The sequence below is a fragment of the Sinocyclocheilus anshuiensis genome, unplaced genomic scaffold (genome assembly GCF_001515605.1).
Source record: "Sinocyclocheilus anshuiensis isolate Anshui unplaced genomic scaffold, SAMN03320099.WGS_v1.1 scaffold86, whole genome shotgun sequence".
In the NCBI taxonomy this organism is placed as follows: Eukaryota; Metazoa; Chordata; class Actinopteri; order Cypriniformes; family Cyprinidae; genus Sinocyclocheilus; species Sinocyclocheilus anshuiensis.
In genome coordinates this window covers 1,506,996-1,521,990 of record NW_015547662.1, presented here as the reverse complement: position 1 = coordinate 1,521,990, position 14,995 = coordinate 1,506,996, and the positions used below count along the sequence as shown (strand labels likewise).

Genomic DNA, 14,995 nt, shown 5'->3' with positions numbered 1-14,995 from the left:
CACGCACTCACACAAACACACACACGCACTCATACAAACACACACACACACACACACACACACACACACACTCATACAACCAGCAAGCCACAAGCCTCCACAAAGAGCCTTCCACTCTTTCACATAATTACTGGAAGGCAGATAAGGAAATTATGCACCCGTTCTGAAGGAAAGCCTGAATAAATGTTTCAGCGTTCTGCTTAATGGAAAGCCGTGCCACACATTCGAAAGGAGACCAAACACATTCAAATACATAGCATCACAGCCCATCTTCTCAATCAAAATGTGACATAGTTGCATCTAGGAAGAGGAAACTCTCTAATGATACAGCAAAACATACACTACTGTTCTAACGTCTGAGGTCTGTAAGATTCAATGTTTCTAAAAGAAAGAAGAAGCTCACCAAGGCTGCATTTATTTGATCAAAACAGAGTAATGTTGTGAAATCAATGTTGACAATTAGAGTTGTTCTGCCTTAAAGGGGTCATATGATGCGATTTCAAGTTTTCCTTTCTCTTTGGAGTGTTACAAGCTGTTCGTGAATAGATAAGATCCCTAAAGTTGCAAAGACTAAAGTCTCAAACCCAAAGAGATATTCTTTATAAAAGTTAAGACACGTCCACACCCTCCTAAAACGCCTCGTTCTAACACGCCCCCACGTGTCTACATCACCGTGTGGGAAGATTTGCATAACACCGCCCAAATGTTCACGCAAAGAAAGAAGGCGTAACTTTATTGTTGCTGCCGTCGCCATGTTGTGAAGACGCTGTGTGTTTCGTTGCAAAAGCAAAAATACTTTGTTTGGCCTTCGAATAGAAATCAGTGGTTAAGTTGTATTTACAACACTGTTCCAGAACAGTTAAGAAGCTCACCAAGGCTGCATTTATTTGATCAAAACAGAGTAATGTTGTGAAATCAATGTTGACAATTAGAGTTGTTCTGCCTTAAAGGGGTCATATGATGCGATTTCAAGTTTTCCTTTCTCTTTGGAGTGTTACAAGCTGTTCGTGAATAGATAAGATCCCTAAAGTTGCAAAGACTAAAGTCTCAAACCCAAAGAGATATTCTTTATAAAAGTTAAGACTTGTCCACACCCTCCTAAAACGCCTCGTTTAAAGACGCCTCCACATGTCTACGTCACTGTGTGGGAAGATTTGCATAACACCACCCAAATGTTCACGCAAAGAAAGAAGGCGTAACTTTATTGTTGCTGCCGTCGCCATGTTGTGAAGACGCTGTGTGTTTCGTTGCAAAAGCAAAAATACTTTGTTTGGCCTTCGAATAGAAATCAGTGGTTAAGTTGTATTTACAACAAGAGTAGACTACAATGCCGGCTGTTCTGACTCACAGACTGTAAGTACGTTTTTTATATTTAAAGAATTTGCCACTGATGATTCAAACGCGAGTTTTGAGCAGTGTAGAGTAGCGCTTCTTGTTTGTCTTTTCTCCGATCACAAATGCAGACATGGTTTTATGTTTACGCGGCGCGATGCTGTCATTATAATCCATAATTATGTCCCCACTGGATGCAACACACATCCATCCGGGACACGGCATCACAGTATGGTAGGGGCGTAACATTTCCGTCACACACTTGAGGTATTCGGCCAATCACAACGCACTGGATAACTGGCCAATCACAGCACACCTCGCTTTTCAGATCGATGAGCTTTGTAAAAATCGACGCGTTTCAGAAAGGCAGGGCATAGATGAGAAACAATAATCTACATTATGTGGAAAATAATGTGTTTTTTGAACCTTAAACCGCATAAACACATTTCATTACACCAAATACACAAAATAATCTTATTTTCAGCAACATCATATGACCCCTTTAATATATTTGTGGAAATTGTGATGCTTTTTACAGGATTCGATTCTTTGATAAATAGAAAGTTTAAAAGAAAAAAGTATTCCTTAAAATTTTAAAAAAAAAACTTGATGACCCCAAACTTTGAACAGTAGTGTAAATATTTCAAACATAAGCAAACTGTTGTTTGGTTAATTCAGTTTAATTCAAAGTCTAATAGATTTTTTTTCCAGCCTAAAATTATCTTCCTAAAAATGCTGTTTCGGTGAACAAAAAGTACTGTGGTGGTACCATGACAAAGTGTTACTTAGATATCTGATTACCATATACCATGGCATTTGCATGATACCCCAATATACAGTATAGAATACTACATATTCTGTAGACCATGGACCATAAATTGGTAAATGCTCAAATAAACATAGTGAATTAATTTTGTTGGTTGATTGAGTCATATTAAATAACGATTTTTACCTCATGACAACATTTTTATCATGTACTATTTTTGTTAGCATTAAAGGGGTCATGAACTGAGAAATCAAGCTTCCCTTGATCTTTTGACATATAAGAGGTCATTGTGCTATAAAAACATCCTGTAAGTTTCAGAACTCAAAACTTTCTTGTTAGTCTAAAAAGGTTGTGGAATGTGCCACTTTATGACATAGTGTTGCTAAACTCCGCCTCTGCAGAAGATGATCAACACCTGCTTCTACATCACTGCCTGTTTAGCCCCGCCCACCGATTCGCACGTGTAGGGTAAATAACGAGAGAAGCAAACGCAGGTCAACGCAGAAACCAAACGATAAACTTTATTTGATTAACTTTATTTTTAACGAAGTTCCAGACCACGTCAGTAAGAACTTGGTCCATTGTTCACTTCATTTTACCACGGATTCATTTACAAACAAGGCACAATTCGATGCAGGATTTTCAGAAAGATTGAAACTAAAAGACGACGGCACTGTGCCAAATATATTGGATCCGACAGTAATGTCGTAACACACAAGTGAGAGTAACTGTTTTCATAATGTACTCACTATTGCTTTGTCTGTTATTATAGATTGTTTGAGTATTTATGCGTTTTTAACCTAAATAGCAGCATCCATCTATGAAGGATGTAGGCTGTAAACATACACAACTGTTAGCCAATCATAGCAGTGGGTGTTTACTTCCGAGACTACAATCCACCACGCAAACAGAGCGTTCTGATGAGCGGGGTCAAAACAGGACAGAAAATAGCCTATTACTTCTAAATTATGATGCTTTTTGGTGTAAAAGTCTTGATAACATTATAAGTGGACCTCAGGAACAGTACAAAATAAAAAACAAAGGCAGTTCATGCCCCCTTTAAACAATTGAAATGATATAGCTTTTGAGCAACCATTTTCCAGTCCAAAGTTGACTAAATGAGATCTGTCATGACATTTTGGTCATGTTACCTATCCAAGCATGGCTGGAAAGACAGACAGAAAGCGGCCAGTCTGCTGCGCCGAGAGAGCGACATCCAGGGCCTGCGGTAGAATGATATACCACCATCACAACCTCAATCAAAATGATTTACTTTACTGTTTATTAATTCTTTAGATATGAAGGTTAGAAATGGGATAAACAAGGGGTTTGGCTCACTGGAAAGTCAAAGGGAGTATCTGAAGAGGACAAGTGTGATTACACACACAAAAACACACATACATTTGGATTCTCTGTGGATCCCATTGGATATTAAGGACTTGGGATATCCTGTTTGTCGCCCAAACTCAAATTGTCTCAAATTAGTACCTCAAGGTCTCTAAGACTATATGTCCCTATATATGTCCCTGGTTCAGGTCTCTGCTTAACTACCTGTAAATCTAAGGGAATTTTTCAATTGTTTAATCATTCATCAGGAAGAAATTCTACACTAAAAAAAAAAAAAAAAGATTTTTTTTTTTTACTACAGGAAATGTTTCTACTTCTAGGCACTGTAAATAAAAAAATTTACTTCGCAGCCATTTACTTCACAGATGCAGTTCTCTCATGCACACATAAGACAGATATTGAGATATGCACAGAATCCAGGGAAATAACCTGGATTGGAATTATAAGATCGAGGTCAGCGGCTGTGTTTAGATTAAATCGCTTGATGAGGGATGAAAACTACAAGCCCAAAGTATGCCATCAAATCCAGATGAATAAATAGATTAAAAAAGAAGGCTGCAATGAATGTCTAAGTTTGTTGGCCCACTTTGAGTACACTGTGTCCCTGTGCATTTGGCACATACAGTGGGTACGGAAAGTATTCAGACCCCCTTCAATTTTTCACTCTTTGATCTATCTATCTATCTATATATATATATATATATATATATATATATTTCTTTCAATATATTTTTTTCAAAATTGTAAGAACACTGGAGGTAATGTACTGACAGACTTGAGCTGACAAAGCAACAGTTACTAAAAAAACTATCTGAGAGATAAACACATGATGAATGAAAAAAATATTGATTAGGTCAGTAAGAGAAGACAGACCTCATCAAGAGAACTATGAACTACACTTTGAGAAATTGCTACATTAATCTCCATGACTGAAATTCTCCAACAGATTCACAGAAAGAGAGAGACAGAAAGAAAGAGAAACAGACAGACAGGGAGAGAGCACCCTTACAGTAACCATAACCTAAATTTTAATTTGACAGAAAGAAGGAGGGCGGTGGAGAATTTCAGTTGGGGAGAGTTGAAATTCAGTTATTTTAAATGATTTTAGCAAATGGCTGCAATATAACAAAGAGTGAAAAATTGAAGGGGGTCTGAATACTTTCCGTACCCACTGTATATACACATATTATATTAACAATATTATAACTCTAAAATCAGAGCATTTGGTCTGATTAGAGAGGCTGTGTTCTCAGATAAAGAGTAATCTGAACAAATATCTCGTGCAGTGTGTACAGGAGTGTTTGGTATGTACAAACTGTTCTCTCTGCTGATGCTCTCACAGACTCACACGCTCACTCAGACCGGCTGTTCAGGTCACATATATCAGGTCTGTTGATAACAGCACCACATGATCCAGCATGCTAGTTTCTATGGAGACAGCTATGAGGAGATGCTGCACTCTGAATGTATGTGTTCAAGAATATTCTGGAATTTTCCACTGTGTCTTCCATTAGATGTGGGTGAAGATTGTGACTGCCATACCTATACCACTGGTGTGGAAGAGAGATAAATATTTGGGAACATAACCAGGTCACATTTCACCCAAATAAAATGGAAAAAAGGGGAAAATAATATATATACGTGTGTGTTATGTTATTTTTTTAGAAAGAAAATTAAACCCATTATTAAGATTTTTTTTTTTTGCATTGTAAAATTATTTGAATGACACTTTTTTAATATTGATATTTAATACTTTTATTAATCATCATGTGTGTCACACACACACACACACACACACACACACACACACACTATTACATCAATCTCTGCTTTATTTACTCCCCGTAAAAAAATCTATATATCAATACAGTATATGGTTCCACTCGCTTATGCAAACACTTAATAAATATGCTGTTTACGTATTACTATAAGGATGCAGGCATAGCACAGATAAACATATTAAAAACACAGCAAGCAGTTTCTATTTATGGCACTGCACATGGTGCCCTCTGGCACAGGCATCACTCACTAAAGATCACGCAACCAGCCTTTCACTACATTACACAACACGCAAACCCACAAACACACACGGTTCTTTGAAGGCATCTTCTGTAAAAATAACCAATAGTGAAGGCTGCCACACACTCCTCAAAGCACGGATGGAACAACGGTAACTATGGAGAGACGGGTGTCAAAAGGAGAAAAATGGGAGGGGGAAGGGGCGTATGGTGAGAGAGAGATGAAGTGAGAGATTGAGAGATGGAGGAAGGGAGAGAAGAGGTTTCCCAACCTGCATGGAACACCACCGTGGTCTTCTTGCATCTCGGCAGTAGCTGGAGATTGCGGAATAGTCCCTTAGCCGTGAGCTTCACGTGGAAGTTTGATAGGGAAAGTCTCGGAGACCATAACATGACCTTCAACGTCCAAACGGGGGAGAGTAAATCCTCCACAAAATATAGGGGGAAAAAAATCAAGAAATTTCCGTAAAATAAAAAAATATATATTAAAATAAAATGTTCACTATATAAAAATCTCTGATCTCTTGTCACATTCCAATGCTAAAGTCTTCTTAGGGTGAGAGGGAAAATTCCAAATATGAAGTAGGGAAAAAATATAAGCGAAAAATAAGAAAACAAAATTGGAGAAAATATCAGTGTTGCTATTTTTAAGTCTCCAAATCTCTCAAAAAATGCTAAAAATACTGATGCTGCCACAGAATGTGTAGCTCTTGTGGGAACGGCCACTCTGTCCAGCGGTATCCTCTTGGATGCTGAACCAGCCAGTGTCTCATATATTCTCCTCCTCCTCTCTCTCTCTTGCAAATGTGCACATGCTAATCCTTTATGTGTGTTGCACATACACACACACACACACACACACACACACACACACACACACACACACACACACACACACACACATAAAGCCAAGCTCTCTGCAGCTTGACACACACTCGTGCACTCAGAAGGGGGGCGGGATGGAGAGAGAGAGGCAATGTAAGAGGGAAGGGGAGGGAGTTTGCACAGAGTGTGGAGTAGGCAGTTTATGAGTAACGTCGTTCTCTCACTCCCTCTCTCTTGGCTACAGTACAGGTATGATTGTGGTATGAGGATGGAAGATGCTGCATTTGAAGATTATAGCTTGTGATTTACAATTACACTGCAAAAAATGAATTTCTTAATCAGTATTTTTGTTTTGATTAATACATCTAAACTTAATTTAAACAAAATTCATTCATTTGAGCAAAATTGTGAAAAAAATAGAATTCATTTTACAGAATGCATCTTGAATTAAATGTATCCCCCCCCTCATTTTAAATGATTTAAATGTAACAATTTGGTGAGGATTTTGCTTAAAACAAGAAAAACACCAATGAGGTAAGAAAAAAAAATGTAATTCAATGCTGGGTTTGTCCCTATTTCACCCAGCACTGGGTTGTATTTAACCCAGCATTTTTTAGAGTGTATTCTCTGAAAAAAATCTTACTGTATAATTTCTGGAAAATCTTTTTTAAAGGATGCTTAGATGACTTTAACAGAATTTCACCAAACAATGAAAGCTAATGGAGTCCAGTGTTGGTTCCCACTGACTTTCATTATATGGGCATAAAGAAAATTTCAAAATATATGTTCCACAGTAGAAATAAAGTCATAGTCTGCAATGGCACGTGGGTGAGAAAATGATGACAGCATTTTCATCTGTTGGTGAAGTATTCCTTTAACTAATTAATTTGATTGAATACTTAAACACTGAAATACTACATTCTCTCAGAATTCATTTGTCATTTTTCATATTTCATAGACTTAAAGCCCTTATTAGTCCCTAATCTTGCCTTAAGTCATTATCTTCCTTTTTATTCTTCTTCTTTCCCTCTTTTCCAGGTGTCTTCTCTCAGACATCTATTTAACATTTATGTATCTTCCAAGCAGCATGCTTCCTGAATGGATGTCTTTGTTGGATAAAGAAATAGACAGAGAGAGAGAGAGAGAGAGAGAGAGTAACAAGCGCCTCGGAATACTGATGAGTGACATTGTTGAATAGAGAGACGTCAAGCAGCACATGAACGGCTGTGTCCTGACACTATTGTGCTTCCTTATTCACCACTAAAGGCCAACAGCTGCATGGTCATAGCAACATAAATTAGCAACAGTCAAGGGGTGGAGGTGGTGCTTGTGTGTAAAATTCTGTTAAAGTCAAGTTGTTTTTAAGTAAAACAAGATAGAAAGGACAGAAATACCAAGAAATGTGCATTGGTTGGGTAAACTTGTTGTGAATGTGACTGGAATTTTGGCTTGTGGCATTTATTTTCTGCAAAGAGACACTGAAAAAGTCACACTATAGGGTGCTATAAGGTTTACAACAAATCAAGGGAATGGGGTTATCTAGAGCAGTGAATCTCAACCTTTTGGCGTACCGAACCCCAGTCTAATTCAGAACCATCCTCAAGGACCCCCAGAACAAAATTGACTCGTATCATTTGTGTCTTTGTGAGGACCAAATGCAGTCAAGTATAATTCAAGTTAGCTGACTTGTCCAGTATTTGGCCATATCATCAGCTACAGTATATTGGATTTTTCTTTCATGGGAACATATCATGTCAAAATATACAAAATTTATACAAAAATTCATACTTTATACGGACCCCCTGGCCTTATGTCAAGGACCACTAGGGGTCCATGGACTCCTGGTTGAGAAACACTGATCTAGAGCACTCTATAATCCTTTAAAAAATCTATAAAAATGAATAAACATTTCCTCTCGCTCATGAAGCTTCCTTCCTTTACCAGACAATAAATTATTCCATTCACTTACTTTCATATATAAATATAAATAAATATATATGTTTCCTTCAGTTAATGTTTTCACCCTTTGTAATAGTTGTGTAAAAATCCATTAGTTGTCCTAAGTGTGAAAAGATGGATCATGGATGGATAATGGTTGTAAATGGTTCAAATACGCAGAATATGCTGGAAAACCAAAGATTGTGCAGGACCTGGAGAATTTTTCTGAAGAAAAGCGGGCGGATTAACTGCTCAGAACAAACAAACAAACAAAAAAAAAACAGTTGTGGATCATTCAGGTAACATCAAAAATTACTCACTGTGCTACATATTGGAAATAGTTTGGTGGTTAAGCAAAACATAAATATGACCGTAGGATATAGTATTTATCGAATGATTGAACAGTGGATTCCTCTATATCTGTGCTCATGCATTTCTCTCACACACAGTAGCAAGAAAAACTCTGTGAACCCATTGTAATTGGTTGGTTTTCTGCTTTAATTGGTCGTAAAGTGTAAACACACACAATGTGCTTACACTAACAACACACGTACAGTTATAATCTTTAATGTGTTTATTGAACACATCTCATTAAACATTCACAGTGCTTTGGAAAAAGAATTAAACCCACAATTTAACCTACTTCACATAACACATACACACCACAAAGCTTTGGGAGTGACAACACCTGAAAAGGCGATGACTAAAGTGATAGCACGGACGCAAACAGTTTAAGCTAGACTACTTTTGATAATGCAGCAGTGGTAGAGTGTACAGTACGGATACACACACACACACACACACACACACACACACACACTATCAAATCCATTCTCTCCTTACCTGCTACTGATGATGAGCGAATAAGTCGTGCAAATCCACTGCGTTGCAAAGTATTCTGGTTAGTCTTAGCTGTCATGTGGCTGGTCACAGCTGGGGCCTTCAGCCCTAATGAAACAGTGCAGAAGAAATCAAACTTCATGCTAACAGACTGCACAGTGGCAGGTTTCAGTGACTGGGTCGGACGTACTCTAGAGGCTGTAGGTGCAAGAGTGTTTTAATGGCAGTGGGTAGGACAGGGTGGGGCAGAAAGAATGCTGATGAATCACTCAAAGCAATTAGCAAGTCAATCAGTATTAAATATAAACAATCAATCCTGCAATCTTTAGCTGCACTGCAAAAAAGTCATATTTTTAAGGAATATCTTGTCTTGTTTTGTGCATAATACACTACATTCAAAAGTTTGGGGTTGGTTAGATTTTTAAATGCTTTTGAAAGAAGTCTCTTATGCTCCCCAGGCTGCATTTATTTGATAAAATAATATGGTAACAGCAGTAATATTGTGGACTATTATTACAATTTAAAATAACTGTTTTCTAATATATTTTAAATGTATTTTTAGTCTTCAGTGTCACATGACCCTTCAGAAATCATCTGAATATGCTGATTTCTTATTATTATCAATAGTTGTGCTGCTTAATATTTTTGTTGAAGTCGTGATACATTTTTTTCAGGGTTTTATTATAAATATAATGTTGAAAAGAACATCATCTAATTCAAATAGAAATCTCTTTTTTAACATTATAAATGTCTTTACTGTCACTTTTGATCAATTTAATGTGCTTGCTCAATAAAAGCATTAATTTCTTCCAAAAACATCTTACTGACCCCAAACGTTTCATTGGTAATGTATATTAAGAATTTTTGTGATTATTTTTGTATTGTTTTCAGAGAATTTGTTGCACTTGCGCTTAAACCAAAAATCAAAACCTAAAAAATAAATGATTTTTTAATCCGCATGACATACAGTAATATATCCAAGGTATATTTTCTCAAAAGCATCTTAACATTTTATGGCAAGTTTGCTTCTAGGGTAATTTTTTATCTTGTTTTAAGGATGTTTATGGAGTTATAAACAATGTTTTGTTTCTGATTTGGATGATCTCTCTTTAACTTTCCATATTAAAAGATCTAATCTAATCTATTTGTATCAGCAGCTGTTGGCATAACAATAGAGTGGCACTATACACAAACGAATTAGGGTATTCAAATCTTTTAAAAAACCTATTAGGAGGGGTGTGGCAGTAATCAGAATGTGGTTCTGAACTAAAATGACATCATGCAGTATCATTAGCTTAAGACAATCAGAGATCTCCCACTGATTAATGATTATAGAAGATCTGACGACAGGACAGTGAGCTTCACTTTGAGGCTGTTTTGATGTGTAAATAATAAATGATGAATGTGGACTGATACGTATATGAAAGTAAGTGTGGGTGTTAGAGAGAATTAGTGAGATTAGAAGGTACTAAACTCAACATGCATGTTTCTCTCACCTGCCACTGGTTTAGACGGTGTGGAGCTTGCTCTGCTGCGGTGACCTGATACAGGTTTGCTAACTAGAGACTTTCCTTGAATCTGGGATGCCGGTGATTGTTTGATAGACTTATCCTCACTCTTTATCCCTTCAGCAGGAACTGATTAAAGAGAAATCATCACATCACATTATAAAACAACAATACAATAAAACATTATTCTTAATTAATATTTTGCCTTGTTTTAAATATCAACACATCCACACAATTAAACATTTACCTAAGAAGCAAAATTGCATAAGGTATGAAGTTTTGTTTTCAGAAAATATGTCTTGAATATAAATGAACTGTCTTGTTTCATGTCAATTTTTTTTTAATTTTTTTTATTAAATGTATTAACATTTGTTTTTAAGTTATGCTTCTCAGGTAAACAAAAATAAAATAATGTATCTATGTGCAAAAACATGCCACCCATGAACTCAAATAAAGGCCCAATTTGGTAATTCTTCAAATGATTCAATATGTCCATAAAAATGCTATTAGTAAAAGACTAGCAAAGCTAAGCAATTAGTCCCACAACACAACAACATGATTACTTTATTTTGTTGTGAATTTCCTTTGAAAACCTTCTTTAGTCACTAGCCAAACACATTCGCATGCATTCCAACTGAAACTAGATCTCATTGCTCCAAGTTACCATGACAACTCAGTGGCTATCTTGATTATTCTTGAATTTGAGTTCAGAGTGTGGGACATCAGGAGAGTGTGGGAATAAACTAACCATGATTCTGAGAGGGTGTAATGCAGAGGATGCTGTGATTAATGTCTACAACATAGCTTTGGGAATGGCAGAGGTTGCATTGTATATGACTTGTTCACAGTCACTGCTAAACTCAGAGCAGATGTGACCTTTGACCTTTGAGGGCAGTCTGAGCTCTGAAGATTTTATTAAGGCTCAAAGAGAAAGTGTGAGAAACCAAGGTACTATATATCATATGAATATGGCAATGCCTGATTACCATATTCATGTTTCATCTGCATCTCAAGTAAACGTATCTTGTTTATTGTTTCTTCAAAATACTGATTAAGAAATTGATTTATTCAGCATGTGAAAATGGAAAGCATGTACAGTAGTTTAGGACTAAGTATGTACTTAAAAAGTTTGAGATTAAGATGGTGACTTGAACTCTTCACAGACACGCACCTTTGTTTACAGCAATATTGTTGCTTTCGCTGATTGTACTTCCCAGTGATGAGGAGCTGGGGCTTGTGGGTAGGCCTTTGACAGGCAGTTTGGAAGAGGCAGCTTTCTGAGGACCCTTACAAGAAGGGCTGGAAACAGAAGTGGGGCTGCAGGGTACTGCGGACTTGTCTGTGCTACGCATCTTTGGAATACCTGAAAGAGAAAAGTTATAATTCAATTCTACTTGCAATCTTCACTGATAGCAAAGCAATTTCCAGCTAAACAGGATATGTTTTCATAGTGGTTCTATTCAGTCAGCTGCACTCACAGTGTGTTAAATTATTTAATATAGACTGCAGTTATATATAACATACAGATGTGCATTCAGCCATGCTGATCTTGAGCACTTCCATACCCATAATATTTCTGCTTTAAAAATAGCTGACTTATGAGATGTCAAAATGTTCATGCATACAATCAGATATGATTATAGATGACCCTGACTGACGTGTGTGTCAATAAATGTATTTTTCTATACTGATCACTTTTCCTCTCTAGCTTGTAAAAGATTTAAGTATCAAGAAGATCAGCATACAAGGCAGTGTGCTGTAATCTAGCACGTAATTATAAAATATGACATAGTTTGAATCGATGTTTATTGTTTTGAGAAAATGATTTAGTAAGGTGCCTTAAATGGCTGGTATGCTACTCATATAACATTTGCAGTTATTTATTGATGTATTTTTAAAAATGTTGTTTTCCCAGTCTAATAAGTGTAGAAAAGGCAAAACTAAGTATGTACCACCACAGTATTTCTGGGACGTTTGTGCTGGGTTTGTGTCTTTTTCTTCGTGAATATTTGAGTGTTTCCTGTATCCTGTTTCTCTTTTCTCACAGCAGATCATTTCCTATGTGCATGAACACTTGTTTGACTCCAGTGGGTAGAAGCTCTGTATGTTTTTTCATGAATTAAAGAGCGAGCGAGAGAACACCTCACACAAGCACATCCTGTACATAACGTAAGGTTTTCTGGGGGCACTGCTATGGAAACCAACCAACACAAATACACATCATGTCAGCTGGTGTATTTACATGCATGTTTGAATCTGTTGGTGTGGTACAGTGAGATTCCTCACTTTCTCCAGAGTCTGGTCCGGAAACCACTCTCTGAACCCCCTGCTCTTTCCTATGTTTTTGAAATAAGTGTTAAATTCAACAGCAGTGGGGCCCATAATTGAGATATATGCCACCTATTGGAGAACACATGGTACTACATTTTGCTTGTTCACCACCAGGCAAAGTCTGACTTTGGGTTTTTAATCTGCAAGTGGGTTTATCTGATCACTCATGGAGATCTGCAACTCTACAAGAAGATTAGGAAAGAAAACAACAACAGAAAAAGGTGGAGTGGTGCAGCTAAATCTGTGTGGCTAAATGAATCGATCATGCAAAACAGTGACATTTATACCTTACAATTTATATATAAATGTATATATATGTGGTCTCTGTGGAGAAACAAGACGACGATTGTCTAGGAGAAATGTGACCTTCTCTGCTTCATTCAATTCTACTTTTCATTGACACTGAAACATGACACACACAAACATATAGAATATGGCCCCTGAAACCACATGCACCCAAACATATCCCTGCATCAACTTGTAATTAAAGAAAGAGCAAACACGCAAACGAAACAGAGAAAGAAAAGGGTATCTCACAGAGGAAGGTTAAGTTACAGGATAACCCAAAACTTTTCAAAAGTGTAGACATGCACACACATACACGCAGTGAGCACAATAAGACATGTCTTTTTTCTGACCAGAACAGGAAAACTGCCTTAGGCTACACACACAAATAAATGGACAGACATACATACGACAGGATGGAGGGAAATAGAGAATGACAAAGAGCGATAGAGATGAATGGACAATATGAGAGAGGAAACTCAAGTTAAGTGTGAAGTGTTAAACTCAAGTGTGTTATGGCTTTAAAAATGAACACGTGGCTACAGAAAGAGAGGAGAGTAGCGTAACACTGCACAGTTCTGCAGGCTTATTAACACCAGCTTTATTATTATTTATTAACCTACTAGTAAGGACATCTCATAGACCTTATGGTTTTTATATGGAGGTAATTCTATTTGCTAAACCCCAAACTTAATTCTCACACAAACTTGTTGATATCAATTGATTAAAAAAAAGCCTATTTATGATCATTTAAAACTAGGTTTTTGACGTGTTAGGGGAAAAAATGTAAATTTAAAAGTTAAATCTGACAAAACCTCTTTTTTGGGGACATTTATAAAAGTGAGTCATAAATAAAGTCCTTTTTTTTTTTTTTTTTACAAAACAGTGCAAAAAAACAACGTTACTTATATATTTTTTATTTAATTATATTATCATTAGAAAATAATAAAATATATACACTACCATTCAAAAGTTTCGAGGTCGGTATTTTTTATGTTTTTTAAAGAAGTGTCTTTTGCTTACCAATGCTGCATTTACTAGATCAAAAATACAGTAAATCAGTATTGTGATATATTATTTAAATTTAATGTAGCTGTTTTATATTTTAATATTTAAAATTGTAATTTATGGCAAAGCTGGATTTTCAACAGCCATTTGATGCTTAAGAAACATTTCTTAATATTATCACTGTTGAAAACAGTGTCTATATTTTAGAATGTTTTTTTCTGGGAAGTGTAATAATATTTTTTTCAGGAATCTTAGAAGAAGAGAAAGTTCAAACTAACAGCATTTTTTGAAACAGAAATCTTTATGTTCACTTTTAATCAATGTTGTTACTGTCACTTGTTCTGTAACAATTTAATGTGTCCTTTCTGAATAATTCAATTTCTTAAAAAAAAAAAAATCTTTTGAATGGTTGTGTAATAAAATAAAGGTGTACAATTTGTAAATAAATAAATAAATATAGCATTTTATAGTAGTCGAGATAAATTATAATCAGCTTTATATAAAAATAATATGTACACACATTTAAAAACCACAACATTGCACAATATTGCAAACTGTTTCGAAAATGTGCGTCAGGCAGACAGTAAATTTCAGTTTCTTTACTGTAGCACAGCTACCTGAATTGTGACAGTCATGCTGGTAAAATAATCACACCTACAATATCAGTATAAGCTGGAAACAAATCTATAGCTCTGCCACTGTAGCGTTCACTCTGTCTACTTCCTTAAACAATGCTTTGAGATTTTGTTCTGTGCATGTGGCGTGTTAAAACAAGCAAAGCTCACCAGCCGGCTGAA

At 36.2% G+C, this 14,995-nt stretch overlaps 1 protein-coding gene across 1 annotated transcript in view; it reads right to left on the bottom strand.

Moving 5' to 3' along the window:
- LOC107702266 (microtubule-associated tumor suppressor 1 homolog) overlaps window positions 1–14,995 on the bottom strand; it is a 35,581-nt gene that overhangs the window by 17,183 nt on the left and 3,403 nt on the right. The window contains exons 3-6 of the mRNA XM_016504524.1: window positions 14,984–14,990; window positions 11,746–11,937; window positions 10,563–10,703; window positions 9,070–9,174 (exon numbers count right to left, since the gene is read on the bottom strand). Of these exons, the coding sequence (XP_016360010.1) occupies window positions 9,070–9,174; window positions 10,563–10,703; window positions 11,746–11,937; window positions 14,984–14,990 (445 nt within the window). The remainder of the gene's footprint in view (window positions 1–9,069; window positions 9,175–10,562; window positions 10,704–11,745; window positions 11,938–14,983; window positions 14,991–14,995) is intronic.